Source organism: Pungitius pungitius, chromosome 1 (genome assembly GCF_949316345.1).
Source record: "Pungitius pungitius chromosome 1, fPunPun2.1, whole genome shotgun sequence".
NCBI lineage: Eukaryota > Metazoa > Chordata > Actinopteri > Perciformes > Gasterosteidae > Pungitius > Pungitius pungitius.
The window spans coordinates 1,693,527-1,705,174 of NC_084900.1; the positions used below are offsets into that span (position 1 = coordinate 1,693,527).

General features: G+C 46.8%; 2 protein-coding genes and 1 long non-coding RNA gene across 4 annotated transcripts in view; 2 read left to right on the plus strand and 1 right to left on the minus strand.

Annotated features, from left to right (window-relative positions):
* Window positions 1–1,368, minus strand: part of LOC134107086 (uncharacterized) — a 4,831-nt gene extending 3,463 nt beyond the window's left edge. The window contains exon 1 of the long non-coding RNA XR_009942600.1: window positions 959–1,368. This is a non-coding gene — a long non-coding RNA (uncharacterized LOC134107086). The remainder of the gene's footprint in view (window positions 1–958) is intronic.
* Window positions 1,369–2,071: 703 nt separating this feature from the next.
* ttc29 (tetratricopeptide repeat domain 29) lies at window positions 2,072–6,058 on the plus strand. Of its 2 annotated transcripts, XM_037480006.2 has the most exons (12): window positions 2,073–2,480; window positions 2,875–2,943; window positions 3,047–3,118; window positions 3,215–3,274; window positions 3,414–3,565; window positions 3,732–3,908; window positions 4,010–4,192; window positions 4,634–4,719; window positions 4,854–4,942; window positions 5,075–5,198; window positions 5,505–5,594; window positions 5,672–6,058. In XM_037480006.2, the coding sequence occupies exons 2-12, from the start codon at window positions 2,912–2,914 to the stop codon at window positions 5,816–5,818; spliced, it is 1,212 nt and encodes a 403-aa protein (XP_037335903.2). In that variant the 5' UTR covers window positions 2,073–2,480; window positions 2,875–2,911; the 3' UTR covers window positions 5,819–6,058. The 2 variants fall into 2 exon arrangements, with proteins under 2 accessions (XP_062414411.1, XP_037335903.2); XM_062558427.1 differs by having other exon boundaries at window positions 2,072–2,943; window positions 5,079–5,198.
* A 167-nt stretch (window positions 6,059–6,225) lies between these two features.
* Window positions 6,226–11,648, plus strand: slc10a7 (solute carrier family 10 member 7). The gene is made up of 11 exons (XM_037480048.2): window positions 6,226–6,448; window positions 7,477–7,559; window positions 7,637–7,773; window positions 8,212–8,287; window positions 8,386–8,424; window positions 8,518–8,553; window positions 9,177–9,426; window positions 9,518–9,569; window positions 9,724–9,797; window positions 9,910–10,055; window positions 10,545–11,648. The coding sequence occupies exons 1-11, from the start codon at window positions 6,349–6,351 to the stop codon at window positions 10,575–10,577; spliced, it is 1,026 nt and encodes a 341-aa protein (XP_037335945.1). The 5' UTR covers window positions 6,226–6,348; the 3' UTR covers window positions 10,578–11,648.

An 11,648-nucleotide genomic window follows, 5' to 3' on the forward strand; every position in this document is an offset into this window, starting at 1 on the left:
CTCTCAGCGCTGCAACGCCAACAGACGTACACGTAAAACCCACGGGACAAACGGCGCAGATGTATACAGACACCGTCTGTTTCACGGAGGTTATCAGTTATGCATGTTTCCGGGCCTCCGGTTGAATTACATAGCCGCGAACGGAGTCGTAACTCTCCGTATGAAACAAACGTGTCCACCATCCTTTGCCGTCCTCAGTCAAACAACAAACCCAACTCATCAAAGCAGATGTATATAGACACCGACCCCCGTGTGTTAAGAAGTGACTCACGCTGCTAAAAAAACGCCGATTTCCGTGTTTCACGGAGGTTATCAGTTATACATGTTTCCGGGCCACCGGTTGAATTACGTAGCAGCGAACGGAGTCGTAACTCTCCGTATGAAACAAACGTGTCCACCATCCTTTTAGCAGTCATTTGCAGTCAGTCCATAACAATCCTTACTCACCAGCGCTGCACTCGTTATTCTAAGCCTTTGCAGTCAGTCAGACAGCCTAACTCATCAACATTGCATGCGTTCGTCTAAGCCACACTAACATGCTGTTGGACCCGCCCCACAGACATAAACAAAGCCTCCGATTGGCCGAAAGTGACGATCGCGGGAAAATCCTGTGATTGACAGTCACCCAAAGCGGCACACTTTTGCCGTTCAGAGTAACAAGATTACGGTTTTTGTGACTAAATAATGCGGCAGTAATCGCGTTGTCATAACAAATGTTAATATTATACTTATTCATCAGAAAAAATATCTTAAGTATAACAATGCTGTAGCTAACAGTTAGCATTTTCTGATCTAAAACTAACAGTAGAAGCTAGCAATATATAGCTAGCTAGCAGCTAGCAGCACCAAGAAATTGTAATTTACAGAATAAAGTGCTACTTTATTAATCCATTAATATACTGTGGGTACAGATTGAGAAACAGATAAAAAAAAGTCATACTTTAATACAAAAACCTACCTTATTCTCTGCAAAGTTCCCAGTTGAGCAGCCAACACTGCATGGCTTTGGTATGCTGAGACATGAGATATCGCTAATGACTTCACGAAAAATCTCGCGAGATTTCATAGTGGCCCCTCATTGGCTGAACCCTTACACACACCAGGAAGTGTGTGTGTGTGATGTTATACCACCTTTCCAACACTTGGGGCACTAGTGAGTAAAAAATCCACACACACATCACACACACTTTTCCATACTTTCTGACTTTGTGAGACATGTGCTAAAAAAGCGACAGGCATGTCAGGGGAGGCTTGTGAGCCCATATATGATGATCATTCTAGTGGGGTCCCTCATTTTGGGCCCCACAAGGTTGCTGGGCCCCACAAGATTGGTGTTCTCCCTGTTACATGGCCCCACAAACTAACAACTGCAAGTGCACACACACATACACACACACACACACACACATACACACACACACATACACACACACACAAACGCACACACACACACACACACACACACACAGAAACAGCCTTCATTCTTCTACTTTTAAGAAATTAGATGAGTGGTTGAAATAAATGTGTTTAATTAGCATTTTATTGTCCTTCCAGGTTTTAGTGGTATTATTCTTATACGCTGTTGTTTTTGTTGCAGCAGTAAAGACGGCGTTTGAAGACCTTGAAGTGGTGAAGCTCAACAAAGCAAAGTATATTGATTCCTTCAGATTAACTACATGTTTTATATCTTCCTCCCGCCGAGATGAAAAGCAGCAGAGACACACTTTGTTATCTAGAGGAAGTTGGGACGTGTCTTTAAAAGCTCGTTCGGTTAATGAACAAATCTCACTGCGAGCGGAACCAACAAGAAGCCCGTTTAACGGGATGCGACACAACACCCAGCGTGGAACTTCATTAGCAACTGTGCGACTCTTTGATGCAAGTAAGTGATATTCACCACAGACGAGCCAACGCAGTCACACACAGTTTCCAGCTGTGGTGAGACCTCCAACATCTGCAGCGGGACGTGGTTACTTCAACAGGAAATTCCTCTTTTAGGTCTCGCTGCATGTTTTAATGTTTTACGTTTCTTTTATTTGAGTTTCTCTGGTCCATTATCTTCTTTTAATGTTTTGTATCCACATGCAGGATATAAATAGTGTGATTTAAATGTTTAAAGTCCATTAGATTTCAGACAGAAATATTGTGTTTATTTAGAATTAGTAAATGATAAACTGGTTGTAAAGATACAGGATTAAATTTAAATGAACGAACAGGTAACGACGCTGACTCTGAATGGAACGTGGCCGCTGCGTCCAGTGGGCGACAGTCAGTGTTGGAATGCGGCCGGTCCCCGTTGCCATGGCGACGCCGTAACTCGCGCAGCAGCGGCGGCGGCGCAGGAGACGGTGACACCGCGAGTTAACGTCCGTTTTTGCGGTACGGAGCTTCAGTGCGTGAGTTACTCGGCGTGTGCCTTCACGTGTCTCACTGCTGTTTGGGAGAGAAACGCGGATGTTTCCTTCAAAAGAGAAATAACGGTGACGAACTGTAGTTTCACTCGGTTAGCTTAGTTAGCTTAGCATGAGTTAACGACAATTCCGATTCATTCAAATGTAGTAATTCACGTTAATTCACAAAAACAATCCTTCACTGTAACTTAATTAGCTCTTCATTAGCTGTGCAGTGTTATCGTCAGCAGTTATACATCCATTATGAGACAAAGTATTTAAATACAACAGTACATTTCCTCTTGCTGGTATCTAATAGTAGTGAGAAGTATTCAGACCATCCATTGAAGTAAAAGTACTAATACAACTGTGTACAACGTGCTTATCAATACATACAATATACATATAAACACAGCAAATATCTGGAAGCCTCTCATTCGTTTTGTTCAGGATTTAAATCGAAATTGATTTCCATGTTTAATAGAATTTACTTTCAGGCCCATTTTAGTTATTTTTAGAAGATGACGCAGCGGAGGAGCCGCACGGAGGACAGGTGAGTAGAGGTGTGTGCAGTGATGGTTTCTGGGTAGTGTGTGTACCGGTTAGTAGACTGTGTGTGTGTGTGTGTGTGTGTGTGTGTGTGTGTGTGTGTTCAGCAGGAGGAAGCAGCAGGAAGAGTCTCTCCAAACTGAATCGGTTCAGATTCTCACCCTGCCAGAAACATGTCGGTGAGTTCTTATTCTTATTGTTATTACCTGAAAGGTTTGCTGTTAAAGGCTGAGAAAGTCTTCCTCTTCCTCCTCCTCCTCTCTCACATGTCTCAGGTTCAGAAACAGTCTGAAGCAGAACATCTGTGTGGAGCTGCTTCTGGATGGCTACCACAGGTATCCTCCCTGTGGCCTGTTGGTCTTGGAGACCAGCGGCTCCTCAGCTGAGATCTCCTTTTTAGCACAACACCTTTTCATTTATTGAATACTTTTCATCGTAGGCTTACATGCACATACTGGGGTTGGTTCTCCGCAGGTCGTTCTCTGAGTTCTTCTCCCTTCTGGACCCGGATCGGGTTTGGACGGGGGCCCCTGAGCCGGATGTCCGGACCCCGCTGGACGGTCAGCGGGACAAACTGGAGACCATGCTACTGCACCTGAGACAGGCTGAGCAGGCGGAGAACACCTGTACACATAATTGCATCCTCTCCACATTGTAATCAGAGGGGAAAACATGCTAATAGTTATTATACGTATTATGACAGCTTCTGATGTTACATTTCACCTCACAAGATGAAGGGCGCGTCTCCCTCTCACTGTTTCCTGTGTGTGTGTGTGTGTGTGTGTGCTCCAGGCTCCTGGACCGCAGCCTGTGACCAGCGCCTCCTCCTGGGTCGGTACTTCTCGGGCCCGGAGGACCTCTGGCTCAGTCTGCACTTCTACCACAGGTGTGCGGACGCAGAGCGGGGGGGCCACTCCAGGCCGGCCACCGAGGCCCTGGCCCGCCTGGCGGAGATCTACCTGCAGCTAGGTGGACAGCATATGCACACCCCCCCCCCCCCCCCCCCACACACACACACACACACACACACACAGAGACACACAATGTGAAGCCGGCGTGACGCCCCCCAGGCGAGCTGCAGCAGGCGCGGCGGCAGGCGGAGCGCTGCGTGCGGCAGGCGGACGAGGGCGGCTGGCCCCTGAGGCTCGAGGCTCGCAGGACCCTGTGGAGCATCTACAGCCGGCTGGCGGAGGAGGCGCCGCCCGCCGAGGCCCAGCAGCTGCTCCACGAGGGCCGCAGAGTAGCTGCTGAGTGTAGGTCCACGAACGTTCTACTTACATCTAACATACAAGATACTTGACGTAAAGTAACATGTATTTAAAGTGTGCTACAAAATGACTTTTTCCATTTAGTTTACTTTTATAATATACGTTTTAAACATTCCACTGGAAGCCAGCTTGATATACAATCTGTATGAAGTATAATCAAAAACACCCAGTATAGTAAAATAGTGTATTACACATACTTTCACCACATTAGAATACAAATGTACGTATTTGAAAATTCAACTCACACACTTGTTATAAACTATTGAAATACCACTTTTAAGTATTAGACATTTAAGTTACATTATAACTTTTGTTAAATTTGAAATGCAATTTGAACTCTAAAAGTACAAGAACACAATGAAATACTAGTGTGCATTTCCTTTAATAAACATCCTTTATTGGTCTATTTATTGGAATGTGTTTCAGCCGAAGACAAACGCAACGAATCAGAAGCCTGCTATCGCCTCGGGCTGACCTATCAGAGAGCAGGAGACCATGACAAGGCCAAAAAGGTGTGTGTGTGTTCATGGTGATAAACACACAACCCTCGTTGTTCCATTGCTGTTCTTTTCCTGTAATATTATTGATTGATTCATTCTTTTATTCAGTGCAACACAACTTTCTGTGTGTGTGTGTGTGTGTCCAGTTCTTAAACTCCTGCATCCAGATTGGTGACGGGCTGGATGCAGACTGGTTGGGGAAGTCCTACAAAGCTTTGGCTGTATCTGTAAAGAGGTACACACACACACACACAATCACACCGTCAAGCTATTTTTAAACTTCCAAATACATGACCTTGACCTGTGTGAGTACAAATGTTTAATATGTGTGTGTGTGTGTGTGTGTGTGTGTGTGTGTGTGTGTCAGTCAGGGTTACACACATGACGCACTCCAGTTCCTGGAGAAGATGGTCGTCATCTCTCGAGGCAACGAGCAGAAACACAACCTGGCAGACGGCCTCATGTGTCTGGGCCACGCCTACTTCAAGAAGGTACGACACACACACACACACACACACACACACACACACACACACACACACACACAGGTAGCGATCATTAATCATTGAATCTGTTACTCAATAGCTACGCATGTCTGTTCTTTTGTTCATTATTTATTTATTTCCAATACAATATATACTTTTGCTAACACACTTTTTTCTTTCTTGTATTACTGTTGGGACAGAGACTCATTTTGTGTAATGACAAGAATATATATGATATATTATTATGAAGGAATATTATGTTGACCATATGAATATGAATATATATATAATATCTACTGCCTCCCCCTGTAGAGCGAGTACAGCGCGGCGTGTGAATACTTCCTGCAGGCCTGCGAGGTCCTCTCATTGGCTGGAGACGTGTCTCTGCTGCAGGAGTCTCAGGTGCGTTCAGCGGCTGCTCCCAGGTCAGATCGTAGAGCCCGAGGGACACTGATCGCATCCCGTCTCTGTGTCTCCAGGTGTCGTTGGCGATGTCTCGCGCACTTCTCTCCCAGCAGGAAACATGCCGACGTGGTGATGTCATCGCCCGCCGCCCTGCGCCGCCAGAAGGAGGGGGGACAAGGACATGGACCCGGGACACAAACGAGTCTCTGACGGATACATAAACAGTCTCCTTTAAGAGCGTTGTGACGACAAGTCTCTCTGAAGATGAATAAATCTCTCACTATTTCTCTTCAACTCTACAGTTTCTACAGTTTGATGGCATGAAACACCAGCTGTAATTGTTTTCTCTATTTGATTGTATTGTTATTAGACATTTAGAAGTATGTGTTTTTTTCTAACTCCAACATAATAAACTGTTGAATGAAGTTCTTGTAAACCAATGGTTCTTTATAAAAGCCCGTTTGTCGTGTCGTACATTATTTGTATGGATTAACTCAACTTGAAATGTTTGTGTAAACAATATATTTTAATTGGTAATTGGATCTTAATTATATTTCGTATAACTCGTGTGGATTTGAAGGGGACGGTAATTCCGCCGCGCCTCTCTTCCGTCTTTACGGCCGGGTCACGTGTCCGGAAGTAGCTCCGCTCGCGTCTCATGTCTCCCGGAGCTCCCGGGACGAGGCGCTGTTGTGAAGTCGTGTTCCGGCCGGTGTGAGGGCGGCCCGGAGAACCCCGGGGGGTCTGAACCATGGGGCTCCTGGCGACGGTCCGGAAGGAGTGGTTCATCATCGGCATCGTGCTCGTCATCCTGTCCGCCAAACTGCAGCCCAGCGTCGGCGTCAGAGGGGGTGAGAGCCGGGGTCGACTGGACCGACGAGGAGGGACTCGTCCCCTTGATGAGCTTTAAAACATTTACACGTTTTTATTACCGGTCTCCGGTTCTTCTTGCGGCAAACTGCCAACTTTTCAACTCGAGTCCGAGCTCAAGCAGGGTCGAAGTGAACGATGCGATCTGTTGAACTTCTGCACAGTGAGGAGTGCGCGTGTGGACCGGAGAAAGGTTCCGGGATGGAAGGATGGATCCCTGAACCCTGACCTTTTTATAAATGCAGTTTGGATCTGACACATCGCGTTATGGCTGGTCGGTCCCCGCACGCGCTTCCTCTGTGTGTGCGTGTGTGAGTGAGTGCGTTTGTGTGCGCGTGTACCTCCCTGGCACGATTGACACGTTGCATTTGCCCTTTAAGTCAACACACACGATCACGCCTCCTCGGGTAACTAATGCTGCGCGCTCCCGTTATATGCGCGGGCACGATTGTGTTATTTTATTGGCTCTCATCATATCACGTTCATATCTTTTTGCATTTAGTCATGTTTAAAGTGGATCTCGTGCGTTGTGGCTCTGGTTGGTGACGTCGATTCGGGTCAGAATACCCCGTTGTGACGTCACTGGCAGAAGGTGTTATCCTGTAGATCAGAGCGGACTCCTGTGCGCCACTGACCGCGTGGTGCGTTCAGGGAGCCTCGTAAACTCCCGCAGTCAGAAGTGATGCTCTCGGTTGCTCATTTCTTATTTACGATTATAAAATATATATTTAGTTGATTCTTGTTTTTGATGTTTCCCCTTTTATTATAATTTCCTTTTCGTTATTCAAACAAACTCCATTATCAGCAAAATATGTTTGCACGGAAATTGATTTTATTTTCTATTTTAAAGTAACTGTTTGTACAGAAAAACAGGTACTTTTATTATTAAAACAAAATTAAAATCCACAGACGGTGTATGACCTTATTCTGTAGATATATAATGTATGTATTTTGCAGTATTATTTGTGTCTCTTGATCGTAAAGACGTGGTTTGACCTTTGACCCTCAGGGCCTCTGAAACCAGAGATCTCCGTGGCCTACGTCGCCGTCTCGCTCATCTTCTTCAACAGCGGCCTGTCGCTGAAAACAGAGGTGAGAGACCCCAAAACCTGATTTAAACCCAGACGGAAGCCGATGACAAATGTCTTCTTCTTCCCCTCGGCCTGCAGGAGCTGACCAGCGCTCTGCTTCACGTGCGTCTCCACCTCTTCGTCCAGTCCTTCACGCTCGTCTTCTTCCCGCTGGTCGTCTGGCTGCTGCTCAAAGTGCTCGCCCTCACCGCCATCGACCAATGGCTGCTCAGAGGGTAGTGTGTGTGTGTGTGTGTGTGTGTGAATGCCACCCTTTGTTCAGACTACCTGAAGGCACAAAGACGCTCATTCACTGTGTGTGTGTGTGTGCGCGCGCGTGTGGGTGGGGGGTGGGAGGGGGGGCTTCATTGATGCCGTTTCTGGTGCGGAGGAAAAAGTGAACGTAACGTTTTTGTTATAAAATATTGTCAATAAAAACGGTGACGGTTCTGGATACCAGTTTGGGAGCCATCTTGGTTTCTGGCCGTCGCCATCTTGGTTTCTCCATCTTAGATTTTGTTGAGATTTTGAAACTATTTAACTAGTTAACTACATACTCAGCCTGAGCTTTGACCTTCTCTTAATTTTTCAATTCCATTTCTTACCGGTAGCAACGGATCCTGACCATTCTTCTCCTTTTTATTTTCCTCTTCATCTCGGCGGTGGTTGCCAAGGTTACAGACGGTGAGCTGCATGCCCCCCCCTGTGTCCTCAGCGGTGATTCTCACAAAGGCCGTCGGAGGCAACGAGGTAAAAATCACCGACGTCAGGAGGTCGCTACCGGAGCAGCTGCTGTGTAGCGACGTGTTGCTATGGTGACACGTGTGTGTGTGTGTGTGTTCCTCCAGGCTGCTGCCATCTTCAACTCCGCGTTTGGAAGCTTCCTGGTGAGAGATCATGAGCTTCATGAAGTGTCTGCTCTCTGCCATTAATGCCATCAACAATAATAAGAACAACAATGCTGATGAATGTGTTTGCAGGGAATCATTGTGACTCCAGGGCTCCTGCTGCTGTTTGTAAGTCACACACACCCCAAATATCATGTGACCGGTGTCACTGTTGAAGGTCAGAGGTTAAAATCTTTGTAAAACAGGAACAAATCTTTTATTATAGTTTGTAAAAAATGCTCGCTCTGGCTAGCTTGCTGCAAAGCACCTCCTCCATCCTCTGCTCCTCCATCCTCTGCTCCTCTTGTTCTATGTCCTCCTCCTCCATCCTCTGCTCCTCCTGTTCTATGTCCTCCTCCTCCATCCTCTGCTCCTCTTGTTCTATGTACTCCTCCTCCATCCTCTGCTCCTCCATCCTCTGCTCCTCTTGTTCTATGTCCTCCTCCTCCACCCTCTGCTCCTCCTGTTCTATGTCCTCCTCCTCCATCCTCTGCTCCTCTTGTTCTATGTCCTCCTCCTCCATCCTATGCTCCTCCTGTTCTATGTCCTCCATCCTCTGCTCCTCCTGTTCTATGTCCTCCTCCTCCATCCTCTGCTCCTCCTGGTCCTGTTATGTCCTCCTCCTCCATCCTCTGCTCCTCCTGGTCTATGTCCTCCTCCTCCATCCTGTTGCTGTGTTCAACAATCACTTGGATATTCCATGAATCTGATCATCTCCAGATGAATAAAGTTGACGTCTCCTCCTCCTCCAGCTCGGCTCCTCCTCCTCCGTTCCCTTCTCCTCCATCTTCTCTCAGCTGTTCATGACGGTGGTGGTTCCGCTGGTCCTGGGTCAGGTGTGTCGGCGTTTCCTCAGGGAATATCTGGAGCGCAGAAAGCTCCCGTTCGGCGCCGTCAGCAGCGGCGTCCTCCTCATGATCATCTACACCACCTTCTGTGACACCTTCAGCAACCCCCACATCGAGCTGGACCCCACCAGTCTGCTGCTGGTCGTCCTCATCAGTCAGTTGTGTGTGTGTGTGTGTGTCTGTGTGTGTGTGTCTGTGTGTGTGTGTTGCCTCTGACAACATTAAAAGTGATTTCTTTGTTCCAGTTTTCTTCATCCAGCTCAGCTTCATGCTGCTCACGTTTGCCTTTTCAACCAGGTGAGTCACCTACGCCCTCTCCTCCTCCTCCTCCTCCTCCTCCTCCATCTCTCCTTCGTCTCCACCTCATTACAAAGCCTACTGAATTAAATTACCCATGGCCAGTGGGGTCAGAGGTCACACCTGGTGAGTGACTTCCTGTTTGCCTCTGCAGGTCAGGCTCAGGGTTCAGTCCTGCAGACACCGTCGCCATCGTGTTCTGCTCCACACACAAGTCTCTCACCCTGGGTACACACACACACACACACACACACACACACACACACACACACACACACACACACACACATATATATAGTCACGTTATTGCAGTCTAATAGCCCCCCCCCCCCCTCCACAGGTATCCCAATGCTGAAGATCGTGTTCGAGGGCTACGAGCATCTCTCTCTGATCTCGGTTCCTCTGTTGATTTACCACCCGGCTCAGATTCTGCTCGGCTCCGTCCTCGTGCCGACCATCCGGAGTTGGATGACCAGCCAGCAGAAGGTACACACACACACACACACACACACACTGAGCATTGAGTGGACGCCTGCAGTTCTTTCATCATCGGCTGTGCAGCGGCGCCCTCTGCTGTCGCTCAGAAACTCTTCACATTCCAGAAAAACTGACAATTTATTCCATTAGTTGTCTGATTTTGCAAAGAAACACTTTTCACATATGTGTTTGAGATGTGACAAACTATTGATCTTGACGGAGTGGATAGTTGACGATATTCTCTACTCACTCTTTATCATTTCAATGGTATTTAACATTATAAAAGCCAGAGGTCCACTCCACTGATCCAACAGGACGAGGACCTTTATTTATTTATGCACTTTCAGCCCATACAGGAAGTGAGGTAATCAACCCGGGTCTCCGTCGTTACGGGGTGTTGGATCAACTCACCAGACTTGCTTTTATATTCTGATTTAACGTCCCCCCCCCTCCCCTTCCCCCCCCCCCCCCCCCCCTCTCTCTTTCCTCTCTGCTCAGGCGCTGAAGCTGTCGACTCTTCAGCCCGTCTGAAGCAAACGTTCCAATGGATCAACGTGCCTTATTACGAACAATCAGCCTCACCGGGGGGGGGGGGGGGGGGGACACCTCAGATACTATGACAACAAAAATGTCATTTTCATGATATGTATTATTTTATATTTCAAAGAAGAAGAAAAATATTATCTTTTTTTTTATATGAAATACCTGCAAAAAGAGCATATCTGCTGCATTTGGATAATGTCCCCCCCACCCCCCACCCCCCCTCTCGACTGGAGCAGCAAGGACTGAGTTCTTTCTAAACCTCTCATGCTGTTTTCTACTTTTTTCTACTCTCTTCAGCCGTTACTGCCAGAAAATGAGGACATGTGTTACATTTATGATTTGTTAGAAACAAACTAACCCTGAAGTCTGATGTTAAATATCAAGATAAGAATGGCTTTAGTTTCTGATTCAAAATATGTGTTTGTTTGTTGGCAAGAAGACCCGATGATCTGTCTGAATAACGAAGCTGTGACGTGAAGGCAATCGGGCGATCTTTCCTCTCTGTAGATTCTCTTTTGTAACGGTTATCGGTCCTCATTCATTTCTACGCAGATGATACCTTGTTCTATGTGAGCGATATTGGGATTTCACCAACCAGGATCACATTATGACCATGCTAACATGCTAAATGTTTAACCGGCATTACCTTAAACACCATCTTCTGTTAGCCTGCTAACCGTTGCTAATCAGCACAAGTACAACAAAGTACGGCTAAGGCTTGTTTAAGGACAATAAAACTACGTATTGGAGGAAAGCAATTTTTGCCCAGATGAGGGCCACAAACGTTGTTACGGGTCATCCTCAGGGGACCTTGAATGTATGAACCAAAGGTCATGGCTTTCCATCCAATAGTCCAGATGTTGACTACCAGGTTTGTCATGTCGATATTTTGAAGTAAAAACTGTTACGGGAGAATTCAGGGAACCACCCAAGTAATCGGGCTTTGTCATGGTGATCAGAGCTGGAGCTGATCCATCCACTCACATGGTTCACCGCTCTCTGATGTGACCAAATGGACATTAACTTTTGGACAATGAACAAATAAAATGGTTCACTTTG

Excerpts from the sequence above, each read along its gene's own strand:
- slc10a7 (XM_037480048.2), top strand. The coding sequence starts at position 6,349 with ATGGGGCTCCTGGCGACGGTCCGGAAGGAGTGGTTCATCATCGGCATC. Across the intron at positions 8,425-8,517 it reads CCGCGTTTGGAAGCTTCCTG|GGAATCATTGTGACTCCAGG; the intron begins GTGAGAGATCAT and ends ATGTGTTTGCAG. Across the intron at positions 8,554-9,176 it reads CAGGGCTCCTGCTGCTGTTT|CTCGGCTCCTCCTCCTCCGT; the intron begins GTAAGTCACACA and ends CTCCTCCTCCAG.
- ttc29 (XM_037480006.2), top strand. The coding sequence starts at position 2,912 with ATGACGCAGCGGAGGAGCCGCACGGAGGACAG. Across the intron at positions 3,119-3,214 it reads ACCCTGCCAGAAACATGTCG|GTTCAGAAACAGTCTGAAGC; the intron begins GTGAGTTCTTAT and ends CACATGTCTCAG. Across the intron at positions 3,275-3,413 it reads CTTCTGGATGGCTACCACAG|GTCGTTCTCTGAGTTCTTCT; the intron begins GTATCCTCCCTG and ends GGTTCTCCGCAG.